This window comes from Mus musculus, chromosome 4 (assembly GCF_000001635.26).
Source record: "Mus musculus strain C57BL/6J chromosome 4, GRCm38.p6 C57BL/6J".
NCBI classification, from domain to species: Eukaryota; Metazoa; Chordata; class Mammalia; order Rodentia; family Muridae; genus Mus; species Mus musculus.
Window position 1 is genome coordinate 33,354,881 of NC_000070.6, and position 18,558 is coordinate 33,373,438.

The window sequence follows — 18,558 nt, forward strand, 5'->3', positions numbered from 1 at the left end:
GAATCTCTGAATGCTAATTACTAAATAACTTCTTGTTATCTCTCTAGATAGAGCTGTTTTCACATGACCAATTATTTGTAGTAAATTCTATCCTTTGAAGCCTACAGCTACAGTGTACTCATGCATAAAATAAATAAATCTTAAAACAAAGCCCCACCTTCAGTGATAGACCTCCTCCAACAAGGCTGCCCCTTCTCATCCTTGCCTAAAGTCCCACCAACTGGGATCCGGTACTCAGGCGTGAGCCTGTGGGGTCCGTTCTCAGTCCAGTCCTCACAGCTACCACAGATCACGGTGGTCAGGTACTCGTGCTTGCACAGCCCGCACTTCACTGACCGGGTATGTCCTCAGCTCCCCACCAGTTTTCTTTTGTAAAGACAGACAAGTTTCACTGCCAAGGTGGGGTCCTCAGCAGGATCTTACTATGTAGCTTGGGCTGCCCTTGAACTTTCTCTATAGACCAGGTTGGCCCTGAACACAGCAATCCGCTTGCTTCTGCTGCTGGGACTAAAGCGTGTACCACCATCGCATGTGAACACAATGAGATCCTGTCTTAAAAACAAAACAACAACCCCAAATTCTTATTAGCTTGCAGATACTATGCGTGTAACTTGATTTCGGGAGAATGACTACTTTGTTAAGTGCATAAATTTATGTATATTGGGAATAAAGACCAATGAAAATTCTTGTAGTCGTGTTCAAAATACTTAAAATTTGTACATATAAATAAGAATTCTGACATACTGATATTTTACTTTACCATAGTTGATTGAAAGAGAAGTACTTGGCAGTTGGTGTGGTAAAAAGAGCATTGAATAGTTTAAGCTCAGTGTTTATTCACCTTTGATATGGAAAGTGTCATGTTTAGTTTATAAAATACACTATATATATATCACATTTTGAAATAGAATCTTTGAAATAGAATTCTTTGATATAGAATCTAATCAAGATTACAAAAACATTTTTCTTAACATATATCATATTGTGTTTATAATAATCAAGTTTCCTATTTTTATGTTTCCTAAAAGAAAGTTGTGATGGTTTAATTTGTATGATTGAGAGAGGGACTGTAGTATCATTCCATGAAAATGTTGCCAGTTGAGAGGAAACAGGTCAGCTGATGTAATCAGTCTGTTTCTGATACCATATGTTAATGCTACCTTTTCATGTTTTATTACAGTTACATGATGTTGATTGATGGCACAAATGAAGTTTTTATGATTGACAGAGATAATTCCGTTTTTCATGTTTCAAATCTGGAATTTCCATTTCGTAAAGATCTTCGCATGCATTTATCAAATACTCTTTTGGATGGGGTAAGTAATTTATTTATGTATATTTAAAAAAATTAAGTGGTGCACTCATTATTAGTGTTACCTATACTTACATTGAATTAATTTCTCTTTAATGGGGGATCTAGATGAGAATGGCAGTGCATTGGAGAGGCAGAGCAGAAGGTTTTTGCAGCAAGTTCAAGGCCATCCAGGGCTAGCATAATGAAATCATGTCTCAAAAACAAAACAAACAAACTCCAAATATTTATCCTTGAGTCCAAACAGCACTTTTCATATATTTTCTTTAGTAGAAAAAATTGTTCATGATATGGAAAATGAGTTAAATTAATCATAAGGGAACAAAATTAAATCTTTTTATTATTGAAAAGTAGTTACTTCTTTTTAATAATTATGAAGTGGCTTTTTAATTTCATTCCTCAAAATAGCTTTCCCCTATTCATTTCTAACAGAAAAGGGCTCTTTTAAATAAAAATAAATGTAGAATACTACAAAACGTCTAGTAAAAGCTGAGCATAGTGGTATATGCTTTAATCTCAACACTGAGAAGCCGAGACAGGAATAGAGCAAGTTCAGGGCCAGCCTGGGCTCATAGTAAAAGACTGTCTCTGAAAAAAAAAAATCAAACCAAACAATCTAAGAAAAAAAACTAATAAAAAATATAATTGAAACTGCTAATGTTGGAATAACTTATGTCCCTGTTTGATGGCTGTCACTGTGGACTTTGCTCAGTACAGGGTGTTCAGTGTTGAAAAATACAGCACATTTGTCAGTAACATCTACTTTGAGAACCGAAGTTTCTTTTTCCTTTTTTCCTTTTTTTAGATAGGCTCTTATAGATCGTCTAGTAGTCTAGGCTGATCTTGAATTCAGGAACTCTGCTCCTGCTTCTTAAGTGGTGGTCTGCATCTGTACTACCACAGGGCCTGTTGTAGTCTCAGGATTTGAATATTCACAGAACCTTCAGCCTGGCTGAGAAGGAGTGCTCTGGTCAAGTCATTTCTGATCTCTTCAGTAGCGAAAGACCTGGAAGCTGTACTTGCTTTAAAAGCAACGTCCACTTAGCAGTTTTAGACTTACTATTTGATATAAATGTCTGAGTGATGTTGCTATATGTATAAATACGATAATTTTGGATTTTCACTGTTTTTGGGTTTCCTGGGACTGAAGTCACAGGCGATTGTGAAGTACCATGTTGAGCGCTGGGAGTCAATTCAGGGCTCTGCTCCTGAAATCTTTTCAGCCACTCCAAACTGTTTTGAGGACAGAAATTACAGGCTTAAAAACTATTTAAATGGTGGCAAGATGGCTAAGTGGGCATGTCCTTTCTGTGCAGGACTGGTCAGCTGAACTCAATTCCTGGAAGTGCGTAAGGTGGAAGGAAAGAACCTAATCCACAGAGCTGTCCTCACACCTCCACACATGCACCTCATGCACGTACACAGTGATAAGAAACAGAAAATTCAAATACAGAGGGCTTGTTAAGGGATCATTGGAAAGTCCTAGGTTTAATTTAAAAATATCCCTATAAATTTATTTATTTGATAATTTATTGATTGAGGTTTGTATTTTTATTTTTATTTTTATTTATTTTTTTTTCAAGACAGGGTTTCTCTGTGTAGCCCTGGCTGTCCTGGAACTCACTCTGTAGACCAGGCTGACCTCAAACTCAGAAATCCACCTGCCTCTGCCTTCCGAGTGCTGGGATTAAAGGCATGCACCACCACGCCCGGCTCTAGGAGATACCTTTTAACAGCATCTTTTAGGTTTCACCTTATGACTGTGTGCCTCATTATTAAATTTCCTCTTGTTTGCCAAATAATAATAGCTTTTCCTTTTCTTAGACTTATACCATATGTCTTATTTGGGCTGTGATGGTACAGGTATGTACCTATTATTATTTAATATTTACAACGTGTTTCACTCTCAAGCTGTAGTGGCTTGAAGAAAAAAAAATCCCTGTCATTCTAATAATAGCCATCCCTCTTCTTCAGTGGCTCTAGTTAGTGACATCTAGCATTTGAGTTCCCTTACTGAGACTCAAAAGGGTCTTGAAGGGCGTGGCTGCATGTTTATCCTTTTATAACTTAGAGTTATGCCTAATTCATAGTTTCAAAATATGAATGAAGAGGCAGAGATGTTGGATGCCTTGGGACTTTGAATACAGAAAATAGGAAGATCAACATACTGGCATGTTGGGAGTGTGGAAGCGTCATGAAAGATTTATGCTCTGATTTCTGCACTGCAACAATCAGTCCAAAAGACAACAGTGTGATTTCTGGACAGTGTTTTATTTCAAATATTAAAAAAGCATATGCACGTGTGTGTGAGGGTGTGTGCACACAAGTCCATGGGAAGCATATGCACGTGTGTGAGGGTGTGTGCACACAAGTCCATGGGAAGCATATGCACGTGTGTGTGAGGGTGTGTGCACACAAGTCCGTGGGAAGCATATGCACGTGTGTGTGAGGGTGTGTGCACACAAGTCCGTGGGAAGCATATGCACGTGTGTGTGAGGGTGTGTGCACACAAGTCCGTGGGAAGCATATGCACGTGTGTGTGAGGGTGTGTGCACACAAGTCCGTGGGAAGCATATGCACGTGTGTGTGAGGGTGTGTGCACACAAGTCCGTGGGAAGCATATGCACGTGTGTGTGAGGGTGTGTGCACACAAGTCCGTGGGAAGGTGTCAGATTCCCCGGGACTAGAGTTACTGACAGCTGTGCACAGGCTTACATGGTGCTACTACAGCAGTGCAGGCTTCCACTGCCGAGCTTTGGCTCCCTCGCCCGTTAATGAATTCTTGATGGAGCATGAAACTGAGTACTGGGGAGGCTTTTCTCCAGGCTTCTTGAGAGGCTTGCAGTCCATGTGCTGTGGGTGGGTGGGGCTTCCTTTAGGGTTTTTGTACCTGGGAGTCATTGAGCTTCTTTTATTTGTAAATTTATCATTTTCACTTCAAGTGTAGAAATGTTCATTATTGTTGCTACCATCCTCCTCTGGACAGCCACTCATGCTTTTTTCTTTAATGTTTTCTCTCAGTAGTTTCTCTTCATTTATTTTTTTTTACCCTTCCTCACTACATAGCCATGGCTTGCATCAGACTCAGAACTGCCTGCCTCTGCTTCCTGTGTGTTGTCTCTTCCTATGTTTTCAAGTTTAGTGAATTTTCTTCTCTAACTTGCTTTTAATCCTAACCATATTTTTGTACTGTCGAAAAATCTCGGATTCTTTGTCTTCTGTGTTTATCTTTCTGATCCTAAACAACAAAGTCAGTTATTCATGAGTGAAGCTGACCTACTGTTCCGACCTAACTTTAATACCTCTGCCAGCTTGCGTCTGATCTGTTAGGTTCATGTTGATGCCTGATTGGATGTTAGATATTTAAGTTTTACCTTGTTGGAAAGGAGTAGTCATCTTTTTCTATTCCTATTCATTTCCCCTGTCTTCCTCCTCATTTCCTGCCTTATTTACTTATATCCTTCTACTCTTGAATTTCTAGCATAATAGACATACATATACTACCACACCCAGTAGTGTGTTCCTTTAAGCTTTTAAAACTGTATTCTGGAATCTACTTAATTTATCTGGAACTTTTTCCCAGAGCTAGACTTTAAGATTCTTTTGGTGAACCAGAGGGTTTATTTTTTATTTTTATTATTTCTTTGAGAATTTCACACAAGATGTTTTGTCACAATCACCCTCTTCTCCAATCTCTTTCCTTTCTTTACCTATCCAACTTTGTGTGTCTTTTTAAAAAACCCATTAAGGTATTTTTGTTACTCTTGGATGCGTGGTTTTCTACTAGAGTGCTGTCACTTTCCAGGACCTACATCTTCTTTATAGCTGAATGGCTACACTACATTCTCCTTTATGTTTAGATTACTAGCAATATTACTAGCAATATTTAAAAGTAAACATTTTTAAATTCTGAAATTGAGAATCATTTTGATAATTATGTTTAATCACTGTTTAAAGTTGCTGTATGCTGAGAAGATAAATCTTCCTGTCCTGGTTTCTAATATTTGCCAACAGCTCCATGGCTTAGGGGTGGAATTTCATGCTGGCTCCTTTTCCATGCTGGGATTTGGTCTGGTTTGATTTTGTACAGGTCTCCTGCATATTGTTGCAACCACTCAGAGTCTGTCTGTTCAGCTGTCCTGCTGAGAAGCTGCTGTTTCCTTATAGTCATCTACACCACCTCTGGCTCTTAGCACTCCTCTGTGTGTGTTATGTCCACGTCTGCCCCTGTTGTGTGCAGTCATCCTATTTAGGACCAGAGTAACTTTTAATGCAGGGATGATTTACTTTATTGAAGCCATATTCTTCTCAGTACCCAATGCTCCACCAATTATGAGTGCCTTCTCTTTCTTCCCTCCCATTTTCCTCAAACCAGGATGTCTTTGTAGCTCATTATCTTAGTTGTTCTTCTGTTGCTGAGATGATACACCATAAGACAAGACATGACAACTTATGAAAGAAGCCTTTAATTGGGTTACAGTTTCATTGGGTTAGTCCATGATCATCAGGGAGAGGAGAACGGCAGCAGGCAGGCTAGAGCAGTAGTTGAGATCTCATATCTGATCCCTACATTGCTGGCAGACAGAGAGTGAGACGGATCTAGTGTGGGCTCGGAGCTCGCCCCTAGTTACACACCTTCTCCTCAAGGCCACATCTCCTGATCTTTCTCAAATAGTTCCAGTAACTAGGGACCAAGTATTGAAGCCTAATGAGGCTCATTCAAACCACACACTCATCTTGGGCTGGATCTCTTCATGCTCCATCTTTCTGAATGCTGGGAATGCAAGTGTGTGGTACAGTGCTTAGCAACTGAGATTTTCTGATCTGTTTGATGTTAACAGGCATTGATCTGGATATCATGTATCCAGTGCTGTTACTGCTATGGCTCTTGGGTGGAACTTTACTTGGCTTTGAGTTGTCTCCCCACATGCATATTTAAGAATTCTATTTACACCTCTCTGGAGTTCTCATCTGAATGTTTGTCAGTCTTCTGTGTTCATTCATTTTCTCTCTCTCTCTCTCTCCTCTCTCTCTCTCTCTCCCTTTTTTCCTCCCTCCCAAGTCCACTGAATAGCGGTGATTGGTGACTGGCCTTCAGTTTGTGACCGGCCTTCAGTTTACTGTGTAGACCAGGCAGACTTCAAACTTAAGAGAAATACTGCTTGCTGCCTCTGCCTCCTGAGTACAGTGGTCTCTAAGCATAAAATATAATTATTTGGAAGGCAATTTGACAGGTACATCATATCCACTTAGCAAATCACTATCAGTACCTTTGACCCCCCTCTGGTTTATAGAACTGGATGTAAATACCCTCCCATGGGAGGGGCCTTAGTTCCATTAAGAATGTGGTCAGCTACTTGTATAACATTTATTGCATCTGTGTGCACATCTTGCCTAGTCTCTCAAAAAGGTCAATAGCTGAGCAAGGCTGTAGTAACAATGTTTCCTTCCAGAGTACCTTCCAGAGCTCTGCAGGTTAGCTAGCAGGCAAGAAGCTTCCGGCCCAGCTTAGCTTGTCTGTTGTATATTTTGGGCTGTCATTAAACAAACAAACAAACAAACAACACTTGCTCATTTGTCTATTATATTTTGTTTTGTTTATTGATAATATATCTTCCTTTTGGCTGTTTAAACCAGTGTTTACAGGAAAACTTTTTTTTTCTTCATTTTTTTAAAACATAATTTGTGAATTTTTGTCTGCTATGCAAAATTATTTTTTCTAGTCACAGTTGTTGAAAAGCATTAAATGAAATCATGGTACCACCTTGTTATTGTATAAAGGTATTCATATGGAAATGTTTAAGTAAACACATTTCAGTAAACAGGTTAAAATAACAAATTTGAGACTGGAGCTGTAGCTTAGTTGGTCGAGTACTTGGGTATCACGAACAAAGCCCTGGTTCTATCCAAACTGCTGCATGACTGCAGCATTGTAGCACACACCCGTAGCCCTGAGGTGGTGGGTGGCTGTGAATCTCACTTTCCTGCCTTTGTCCTCAGATGCTGAGATGGCCTGCATTTCACTGTGCCTCATACAGAATTTGTTTTGACTTTTTAATAACCATGGTGGATTTCATGAAGTGATCTTTGTATGAAAATTTATTATAAGACTAAATTAATCAGCATGTAACAATTTTAAACAGTGGTTAAACATAATTATCAAAATGATGCTGAATTTCAGAATTTAAAATGCTTACTTTTAAATATTGCTAATAATATTGCTAGTAATATAAACATAATGGAGAATGTAGTGTAGCCATTTAGCTATAAAGAACATATAACTGGTTGTGATGGTGCAAGTGTATAAGTCTACCATTTTTAAGGTTGAGGTAGGAGGATTGCTGAGAGTTCCTGACTAGCCTTAGCTACCTCATGAGCTAGGGGCTACATAGCTAGGGACTAGCCAGGAGCTACATAGCAAGACTCTGACTCCAAACAAAACTACAAATCTCTAACTCAAAACACAAGGAGGTAACATCATATATTATAACAACATATATTATAAATATATAGTAAAGATTTTTGACATTGTGAAAACGTACTGAATTTATGAGTATAAGTGTGTGCGCTTTGAAATCTAATCAAAACAAATATTGAAGCTTTATACCTTTTCTCTGTGTGTATTATATTCTAATAAAATGAAAAAAGTTGCTATTAAAGTAAAAATGCATCTTTGTTTCTTTTAAGGAAATGATCATTGACAAAGTAAATGGACAGGCCGTCCCAAGATATTTGATCTATGACATAATTAAGTTCAATGTAAGTACTCTTATAATTCATACAATTGTTAGAATTGTCACTGAGTTAATGTGCATGTTATATATTAATATATTTTTATAGTTCTAGGTATTGAATTCATGGATAGGCTAGACAAGTGTTGTACATTGAGCTGTACCTGGAGGTACTAAGATTACAAGTGTTTGTAATGAATAGAGAAAGTGTTTATATCAGATATGATGGCACATGCCAGGGGGAGAGGACAAGAGGGTCCAGAGTTTAAGGCCATCCTCATCAGATCCTGTCTCAAAAAAACAAAAATGAGGTCATTTACGTAAACCACACTGAAAATATTTTAGGAATTTGTAACTAAAGTATTTAAGATTTGCGGATTTCTAGCAGAATTTTAAGAGGTATTTTTTTGGGGAATTGTATTTTACTTCAGTAAACTGTAATATTAAAAGTCAGGATTGCATTAATCCCAGTTATTTAAGAGCATTTTTTTCTGAATATTTTCATTGTATATAATGTTAATTTTGTTTGAATTTTTATAATTTAAACTAAAGCTTTCAACTTAAGCACCTCAGAGTTAGGAATCATCAGCTTGCTCTTTTTTTTTCTTTCTTAGATTTATTTATTTTTACTTTCTGTGAATGAGTGTTCTGCTTAAATGAATGAATGAATGAACTCCACTTGTGTGCAGTGTTCATGGAGGCCAGAAGAGGGCATCAGATTCCCTGGAACTGAGTGCTGGGAACTAAATATGAGTCCTCTGCAAGAGCCACAAGTGCTTACTACCACTGAGCCATTTCCTTTCTCCATCCATTTGTTGTTGTTGTTCTTATTGCTGTCTATAGACCTTAAGACTAGTACTTTGTGGGCTGGAGAGATGGTCAGCAATTAAGAGCATTAACTGCTCTTCTAGAGGTCCTGAGTTCAAATCCCAGCAACAGCATGGTGACTCAACAACCATCTATGAGATCTAATGCCCTCTCTTGGTGTGTCTGAAGAGAGCAACAATGTATTCATAGACATAAAATAAACAAATGATTCTTTAAAAAAAAAGACAAGTACTTTGCAAAGTTGGTGATTCTTCCCACCTATCAGATGTGTTTTGATCTGCAGCTCGACCCACAGGCCAGGGGAGTGGCTTCATTTCCTTGTTGAATGGGAACATACTATCTCCTTTGAACTCTGATTATGAGCTGCACTTTAATAGGTGATCAATCAGTGTCTTAGTCACTGTTTTAATTGTTGTGGAAAGACATCATGACCACAACAACTCCCGCAAAGGAAAGCATTTAATTGGGGCTGGCTTACACTTTCACAGGTTTAGTCTGTTGTTATGGTGAGGTAGAGGAGGACAGAGGGAAAGAAGGAGAGGAAGAGGAAGGCACACACACACACACACATACACAGAGAGAGAGAGAGAGAGAGAGAGAGAGAGAGAGAGAGAGAGAGAGAGAGAGATAGACTGACAGACACACAGAAGAGATAGACACTGGTCCTGGTATGGGCTTTTGTACTTCCCAGTGACACACTTCCTTCAAGAAGGCCACACCTCCTAATCCTTTATCAAATAGTGCCACTCCCTGATAACAAAGCATTCAGATATATGAGTCTGTGGGGACCATTTTTTTTTTAAAGATTATAATAAAGACAGGCTTGTTGGGAACCTGTTCTCAGGTGGATGAGTTTATTGGCCCCAAGGACCAAGGCCAGGGAAGTCACCATGGGGAAGGGAGTGGGTAAGGAGGGAGAAAGAGAAAAGGGGGTACACACAAGGAGAGAAATAAAGAGAAGGAAAGAGAACATCATTCTTTTTTTTTTTTTAAGATTTATTTATTTATCATATGTATGTACACTGTAGCTGTCTTCAGACACTCCAGAAGAGGGCATCAGACTTCATTACGGATGGTTGTGAGCCACCATGTGGTTGCTGGGATTTGAACTCAGGACCTTCAGAAGAGCAGTCAGTGCTCTTAACTGCTGAGCCATCTCTCCAGCCCCGAGAGCATCATTCTTATTAAAACCACCACAGTCAAGTTTTTCTTGGCCTAGGAATGCTCTTGAAAAAAGAAAATCTAGATTATGTAGAAATGTACAGAACAATATAAATACATGTATTCATTTATTATATGTATACGTTCATGCATGCCATACCTTATGTGTATAGGTTCCAGGACAACTTCCAGGAGTTATCTCCTTTCACTGTGTGGGGACCAGGGATCTAATTTAGGTTTTTTGGCTTTGTGGCAGGTACTTTCACTGCAGAACTATTTCTCTGGTTCCAGAGTTGTTAAATCTTGATAATGTTTTTATATTTTTTTGTGTATTGGTGTTTGTTAATGTCTGTGTGTGTGCATGTGTGTGCGTTCCCTTGCCTGTGCTCTTTGGAGGTCAGTGGTCGGTCATTGTTGGGTATTTCCTGTTTCTCTTCATCTTAATTTTTGAGACAGTCTCTTACTGAACCTAGGGCTCCTTGTTTTGGCTAGGCAGGCTGGACAGAGAGCCCTGGGATTTGCCTCCCTCAGCATCAGGGTTTGCCTTGCTTTTGCATGTGGGTGCTGGGAACAAGGCTTGGGCAGTGTGTACTTTGTCTACTGAGTCATCTCCCTCGCTCTCCTTTTTTTGATAAGAAATTGTTATAAATCTGAGAACAGACTTGCATGTACTGTTCATCCTATTCTCAGTTCTTTTTCCAGATACTCTCTGCTATGCATTTAGTGTTTATTGCTTCCTTGGATGTTTTTCAAAACATTTTACCCTCCTTCTTTTATATCTCTGGATGTACAAAGTATATTTTTACAAGGTTTCTAGAGTTTGTTGCATACTCTGTGATCACCAATTTTATTTATTATTTACTTACTTATTTTGCATTATGTTCTTGGGGTTTACTGTTTAGTGTCTGTAGAGTTAACCTCCTTCACTTGAATTTTTCTAGGCATTGTGTTCTGTAATAGAATTGATAATGCATCAGGGTTTCTGCTGTGTGTGGTGTGTGTGTTCTCACGTGTGTTTGTGTGTAAAAGAACTAAAAAGATTATAGTTCATTCACCTAGGTTTTTTGTTTGGTTGTTCATTTTTTTTCCTTTCAAATGGGTTAAATTATTATTATTATTTTTGGATATGAGTACTTCTTTGGATCTGTGTAGCAAACTATCATTTCCCTGTCAGTATCTATGGACACAGACAGGTGAAGTTTTAATGTGCTTGGATTAGAGGGCCTTCTCAAAAAGTGTGTTTTGGGTCTTGTTTAAGAGATTCATCCAATTATATTTTATTCTATAAATGGGTTAATTATGCTTTTTACCTAAAGTGTATAATTGCTCATTTAGTAAACATTAATTGTATGCCTGTTACTGTACTTCATGATTTGAAGTCACTTATTTTTCACATACCTACTGTTAGGATGTATTTATAATGGAAAACACTTGAGGTTTCATTATTTAACCACTATGGACCTTTCATGTATTCTATAAGTTTCTTAATTTATATTGCTAGCCTTAAATACCCTAGGCTGTGTTATTTGTAACATCAGAAAGTTAATTTGGTTCATTACTTTTGCTAAGCGAGCCAAAGTCTTAATTACAATCTTCTTAGTTCTTTTGTTTATTATTTTCCTTAGAAAGAATTTAACTATCATTTTGTATAAGCTAGCTTCTGTAGTTATTGATATAGTTCATTTTTTGAGAGCAGCAAAGGAAAACTTTATTTTTAATGGATTTGTTCTATTTGGTTTGCCTTATATATATTATACACATGTACCTGTATACAAGTTGTTAATGGCATATATTGTATATTCAGTTGTTACAATATATGTTTATATTGGATTTAATATCAAAATCAACATGCAGACTGCTTATATATGTAGAGGAGAATAGAAATGTAAAGAAATATGGCTGAGCATAGTGCTTTAAACCCAGAACTTGAAAGGCAAAGGCCAGATTGGTGTAGATAGCAAGTCCATGGTCAGCCGGTGCTACACAGTGAGAGCCTATCTTTAAATAAAAAGAAAGCAAAAGAGCTGTAAGGAGCCAGTGTGATAGAGCTGTGAGTAGAACGAGAAGGCATGCATGTCAGAGGTAGTTGTGCAGGGAGCAGGGGTGTGTGGCAGGAGCAGCAGGTGCTCTGTAAAGAGTGGGTCAGAGGAAGACATAGTAACAGATTGCTCATAGTATGGCAGATTGCTTGACTAAGGAGTTTGAACTTAAGTTATCACTGTTGTTATGGTTATGGTGGGGTACTCCTTTGAAAGAGAACTCCAAACCGGGCAGTGGTGGGGTATGCCTTTAATCCCAGCACTTGGGAGGCAGAGGCTGGCGGATTTCTGAGTTCAAGGCCAGCCTGGTCTACAGAGTGAGTTCCGGGATAGCCAGGGCTACACAGAGAAACCCTGTCTCGAAAAAAGCTACAGTGTACTTACATATAATGAATAAATAAATCTTTAAAAAAAAAAAGGAAAAGAGAGAGAGAGAGAGAGAACGAGAACACTCCATTGTCAGTGTGGGTAGTGTTTGGAAGAGAGGAAGGGCTGGTGACAAGGAGCCCAACAGGATGCTTTGAGTGTTTCTTGCACTGTTCTCAGTGCTTCTACATCTGACTGCCCATGTCTTACTGTAATAGTCCTTGTGGGTGGGAAGTTAGTCTGCTCTCAGCCTAGTCTTGTTTGGTCTCATGCTATGTATGCACTTAGAGATCTTGTTTGGGTCTTGTTCCTTTTAGCAAGCCTATCATTTTAGGATTTCCTGAAATAGGGTCCTACATGGACTATGTCCTGTTTATTGACTTTTCCTCAGCGAGTACCCTTATGGCAGCTCTGCCTGCTCATAGACAGACTGTCTTAGAAGTTGTGCCTAGCTTTTGCTCATTTTGGATTCACTCCTTGTTCTTAGTTGAGTGTAAACGTGTTATCCTTCCAAATATGAGAGGAAGATATCCTGAAGCATATGCTGCCTCCTGTAGGAAACATTAGGCTGGGTAATAGACATTGGAGAAGAGGAACAGGAAGGTAATGTCAGTATCACAGACATTTTCAGTGGTCTCTAAGTCGCTAGTCCTAGACAGTTACCATCACCCAGGGATGTGTTTGAGCTGTGTTTATGTGCACCATGTGGCTGGATAGGACACGAGCGTACATACACTTCCTAAACCATGGCTGAAACTACATATGCTTAAAAGTTTGCTGGGAGAAAACAGCTTCATTTTTTATAGCTGTGTAACTTGGAACATATGTAAACTTACTATTAGTTTTCAGATTGAGGGTGTATCTCTGTAAAAAAGTCTTCTCACTGATGGTATGAAGTTTGATCACTAGTGACTATGCTATTTGTTTGGAATATTTATACTTTAATGAATTTGGATTTTAGGTTTTACTATTATAGTTAAATAATAAAATACAATAATTTTGTTAATATGTTAATTCAGATTTGAAATCTAAGCCAGCTTAGATAGATATCATTTTCTCTTGCTGCCTCATGTAATTTCAATTTAAAAATGGCCATTGTTAGTCTGATTATTGGGATGTACGGTATGCAAACTATTCACTAGACATCTCCAAGGATTGTTATTTGTATAGACTATAGCATAGAGTACTGCAACCTTAATAGTTATACTCACAATGTAGTTGTGGTCAAATAAAAACAACTTGTTCTTTTATTCAGGCACAACCAGTTGGAGACTGTGATTTTAATATTCGTCTACAGTGTATTGAACGTGAAATTATAAGTCCACGACATGAAAAAATGAAGACTGGACTCATTGACAAAACACAGGAACCATTTAGTGTCAGACCTAAACAATTTTTTGACATCAATATTTCAAGAAAGGTAAAATGTATTTGTTTCTTTGGTTGGGAATACCAAGTTGCATTGCTCAGCTTGTGAGAGGAACATGGACAACTCTGTTGTCCTGCCTTTCCCAGAGCGACACCCAGGGTCTCTTCTTCAGCAGTGTTCTCAGTGTGGATATAACACCATGCTGGTTCCCTGTTTCTCCACACATATTCATTAGAATAGTTTGTGACTAATCACTGGTCCATATTCTCATTAAAACAAACAAACAAACAAACAAACAAAAGGCTACAATGTAAATATAAGTCTTGGGTTTCACGCCTGCTCTTGTCTGTTTTAGCTCTTAAGTAAATGACACAGAGACCTGATTTTTGTTTGTTTGTTTGTTTGTTTGTTTGTATTAACAAGCTACAGTCACTAAGCTTGTCAGGTTCTGTGCTGTTCTAGCCCTCTAAAGCTGCCTGCTTTCCAGCCATATGGTCCTTTACCTTCAGTCTGAGTCGTGCTCTGGCTTGCTTTAGTTCATGTATGTCCTCATGGAGACTCCTCCTGGACCTTCCACATGCTTTCTCCACACACATGGCTCCTCAGGGTCCTTCTCTACTCTCTCTTCTTTGGGATGCCCTGACTGGGATTGGAAGTCCTACCATATCTCTTCTGCCCAGCTAATTGGCTGATTAGCTCTTTTATCAACCAATCAGAGGTTATGGAAAACAATTTTTATCTAACATTGAGACTGGAGTTGCTTGACCATATCATCAGGACTGCAATCAGATATCTGGGCATAGAAATCAGCATCTGAATACACAGTACACAAAACCATCCCCTAACACTGCAACACACATTGAGTCATTTAGAATGAGTCCAGGCACAAGGGAGGGGTGTGTGTGTGTGTGTGAGAGAGAGAGAGAGAGAGAGGGATGGAGGGAGGGAGGGAGAGAGGAAGGGTGGAAGAAGAGGGAGAGGGAGGAGATAAGGCAAAGGAAAGAAGAGAAAGGAAAAAGAGAAGGAAGGAATGACTTAATCTAGTTTTATTAACAGCTTCTTCATGTTGTTTAATACTGCTAACACAGTGAAGTTATGATGATCTGCTCAGGTTTTAGAGTCACATACATAGCTAGAGGTGCCTTTCACAGCAGTCCTAGGAAGTAGAGTGTAAATGTGATTTTATTTGCTTCATGCAGTTCTCCTCTGGGAGGCTTACTCGCTGCTGAATGAGCTCCCCTTTCCGAGTTCTTTCTGAATTTGGGCTGGCTCCATCTCCTCTCCAAGCTGACTGATTCAATCTGGCTTCTCTCAACTTATTACTGAATTTCTCTGCCTGCCATCAAAGTAATTCTGGCAATTTGTTCTAATCTCTGGCTCCTTCTTACTCTCTGCCTTCAGCTGCCTCTGCTGCCCTGCACTGAACTGCATGGACTCTTGGATGAACTCAGTTCCATTGCACTGCACTGATGCACTGACTCCCAATTGACCAACTCTCTCCATGCGCTGCTCTTAAATATTAGCTTTTTCCTGTCTTCCTGAGAGTTTTGTGATTCTGTGACTCATCACTTTGTCTGCCCCTCAATTAGACAGCATTTTCAAACATCGCTGCTTCCTTCTACAAACGAATTTCACCTTACAGGTGTATACTAAGGGCAGTTATATTCCAGCCAGATCATACTATATTCCAGGTGTGCCTGTATTCTAGCTAGATCACAAAGTCTTTGGATGTTATCTTTTGCCAGAGCAGCCAGTTGCTGGGTTAAAATTCCTTTGCAAGAGAATTCTATAATTCTGTCTACTTTTTTAGTTTGAAGGCTAATTTAAAATGGAATTATTTGACTAGATTAAATATGATTGACAAAATTTTAAAAGAACACAGTAAAAAGTTTGAGATATCTACTCATTTTTGCACTAGTCAGAAAAGTAATACCTTTTGTCAGTTATTTTACTGTATTTGGAATTCTGTTATAATTTATAAACACATATAGTATTCATAGACTCATTGTTCTGCCATGCCTAATCAAGAGATGATCCTTTATACAGTATTTTGCATTTTTTAATTTAATTTTTACCCTGACAGTCTTCTGTCCTCTCACCCTATTATAGTTACACTTGGCCTTTAATTTTGTCAAATTTTATTTTGTTAGTTCGGTTGTATGTATGTGTGTGTGTGTAAAACAAATCCAAAGGAATCAGCTTTATTTTTTTTTTTAATTAGATATTTTCTTTATTTACATTTCAAATGTTATCCCCTTTCCTGGTTTCCCCTCTGAAAAGGTCCTAACCCCTCCCCACTTCCCCTGCTCACCCACCTACCCACTCTTGCTTCCTGGTCCTGGCATTCCCCTTTACTGGGGCTTAGAGTCTTCACAGGACCAAGAGCCTCTCCTCCCATTGATGATCCACTAGGCCATCCTCTGCTACTTATGCAGCTGGAGCCATGAGTCCCACCATGTGTGCTCTTTGGTTGGTGGTTTAGTCTCTGGGAGCTCTGGGGGTACTGGTTAGTTCATATTGTTGTTCCTCCTTCAGGTCCTTGGGTCCTTTCTCTAGCTCCTTCATTGGTGCTAAGTTCAATGGATGGCTGTGAGTATCCACTTCTGTATTTGTCAGGCACTGGCAGAGCCTCTCAGGAGACAGCTATATCAGGCTCCTGTCAGCAAGCACTTGTTGGCATCCACAATAGTGTCTGGGTTTGGTGACTGGGATGGATGGATATAGAAAATGTGGTACATTTACACAATGGAGTACTACTCAGCTGTTAAAAGCAATGAATTTATGAAATTCTTAGCCAAATGGATGTATATGGAGGATATCATCTTGAGTGAGGTAACCCAATCACAAAAGAACACACACGATATGCAATCACTGATAAGTAGATATTAGCCTAGAAGCTTGGAATACCAAGATACAATTCACAAACCACATGAAATTTAAGAAGAAGGAAGACAAAGTATGGATACTTCAGTCCTTCTTAGAAAGGGGAGCCCATGGAAGGAGTTACAAAGTGTAGAGTAGGTTTTTTTTTTTTTTTTTGAGACAGGGTTTCTCTATGTAGTCCTGGCTGGCCTGGAACTTGCTGTATAGACCAGGCAGCCCTGGAAGTTAGACATACACCTGCCTCTGCCTCCCCAGTGCTGTGATTAAAGGCATAAGCCATCACCTCCTGGGTTTCTTATGTTTATTTTTGAGATTGTATTTGAATTGCAATGTTTTTCTCTCTCTTTCTCCCTCTGAACCATCCCATATACCCTTTCCCCTCCTTCAGATTCGTGAACTCATGTTTCATTGCTTGTTATTGAACGCATGTATGTATTTATATGTACGTATACATTCCCAACCATAACTTAATGAGTCCATATAATGTTAGTTCTGTGTATGTTTTCAGGGCTGACCATTTGGTACTGGACAACCAATTGGTGTGCTTTTCCTTAGGGAGGGCCACCTCTTCCCATTCCTGTTTTTACTCATTTGCCTGTAGTTCTTTGAATAGTGTTGAGGCCTTCTGCTTCCCCCCCTCCCTGTGCAGTTTGGCATGTTTATTGATAATCTCCTTGTTTGGCTCACATTTGTGCAGTCATATTGATTTGTGAGGCTTTATAGGTGTGGCTTCTGATGTTCCTAGGAAACAGAGTCTCATAGTAAAGTCCCTGCTCCTATTGGTCTTAGAAACTTTCTGCCTCCTCTTCTACAATGTTTCCTGAGCCTTAGATGCCAGGACTGTTTTGTAGATGTGTTCATTGGGACTGGGTTCCATAATTTTGCTTATTAATTGGTTGTGGTTTTCTGTAGTTTTTGATTTTTGCGCAGAGAAATTTTCTTTATGGGGGTGAAGACTACACTTATCTGTGGGTATAAGGACAAATGTTTAGATTGTTGTTAGGGATTCTGCTGGTTTAGTAAATTAGTGGTTGTAGGTAGGTTCTTCTCTAATAATTGAGATTTCACTAGCACTGATTAGTTGACTAGGTTTTCAGTATTGTACATGGTATTCCTCTTGTTGAGTGGCTCGTAAGTCTAATTGAAGGGCTGTTGGTTACTCCCAAGGTATGTATGTGTGCCGTCCCAGTGCACCCTTAGCATTGTTGTACCATGCTGGTCATTGATGTGGTTCCTAGCTGTTGGGTGGGACTTTTGATGGCCTTTCTCCTTTGGAAGCTTGCATGGCATCTTCTGATACCATGAAAGCTAGTTCTCAGGGAGGGAACATTCAAATGAGTTCTATTTCAGTTGCCTTTGGGTCCTGTTTCTGAAGTGCATGGTTTCTTCTACAATAGGGACTTTTCTTCCTTCTCTGGGCTGTTAACAGGGGCAACAAAAATTGGTTGTGTGTTTTGGGAGTCTTTGACAGCACTGCATGGCCTTTATTCTTTATTTTTATAGTCTCAAAAGTTGCCATTCTATCTGTATATCACAACTGAAGCATGCTCATAGTCATAGTCTCATAGTCATAAATATTTAAACTTTTTAGTGTTTTGATAGGGATCTGTCTTAGTTAGGGTTTGTATTCCTGCACAAACATCATGACCAAGAAGCAAGTTGGGGAGGAAAGGGTTTATTTGGCTTACACTTCCACATTGCTGTTTAACTCAAGCAGGTCAGGAAGCAGGAGCTGATGCAGAGGCCATGAAGGGATGGTCTTTACTGGCTTGTTTCCCCTGGCTTGCTCAGCCTGCTCTCTTATAGAACTAAGACTACCATCCCAGAGATGGCACCGTCCACAAGGGGACCTCCCCACTTGATCACTAA

General features: G+C 39.1%; 1 protein-coding gene across 7 annotated transcripts in view; it reads left to right on the top strand.

Annotated features, from left to right (window-relative positions):
- The window catches only part of Rngtt (RNA guanylyltransferase and 5'-phosphatase), a 192,315-nt gene that overhangs the window by 44,581 nt on the left and 129,176 nt on the right, over window positions 1-18,558 (top strand). For 5 of the 7 annotated variants that reach the window (XM_017320189.2, XM_006537889.4, XM_006537890.3 and 2 more), the window contains 3 exons: window positions 1,181-1,316; window positions 8,000-8,071; window positions 13,693-13,857. In XM_017320189.2, coding sequence (XP_017175678.1) covers window positions 1,181-1,316; window positions 8,000-8,071; window positions 13,693-13,857 — 373 coding nt within the window. Of the gene's footprint in view, window positions 1-1,180; window positions 1,317-7,999; window positions 8,072-13,692; window positions 13,858-15,207; window positions 15,933-18,558 lie in introns of those variants that run through there. The other 2 variants (XM_030253517.1, XM_011250015.2) reach the window with 1 other exon arrangement.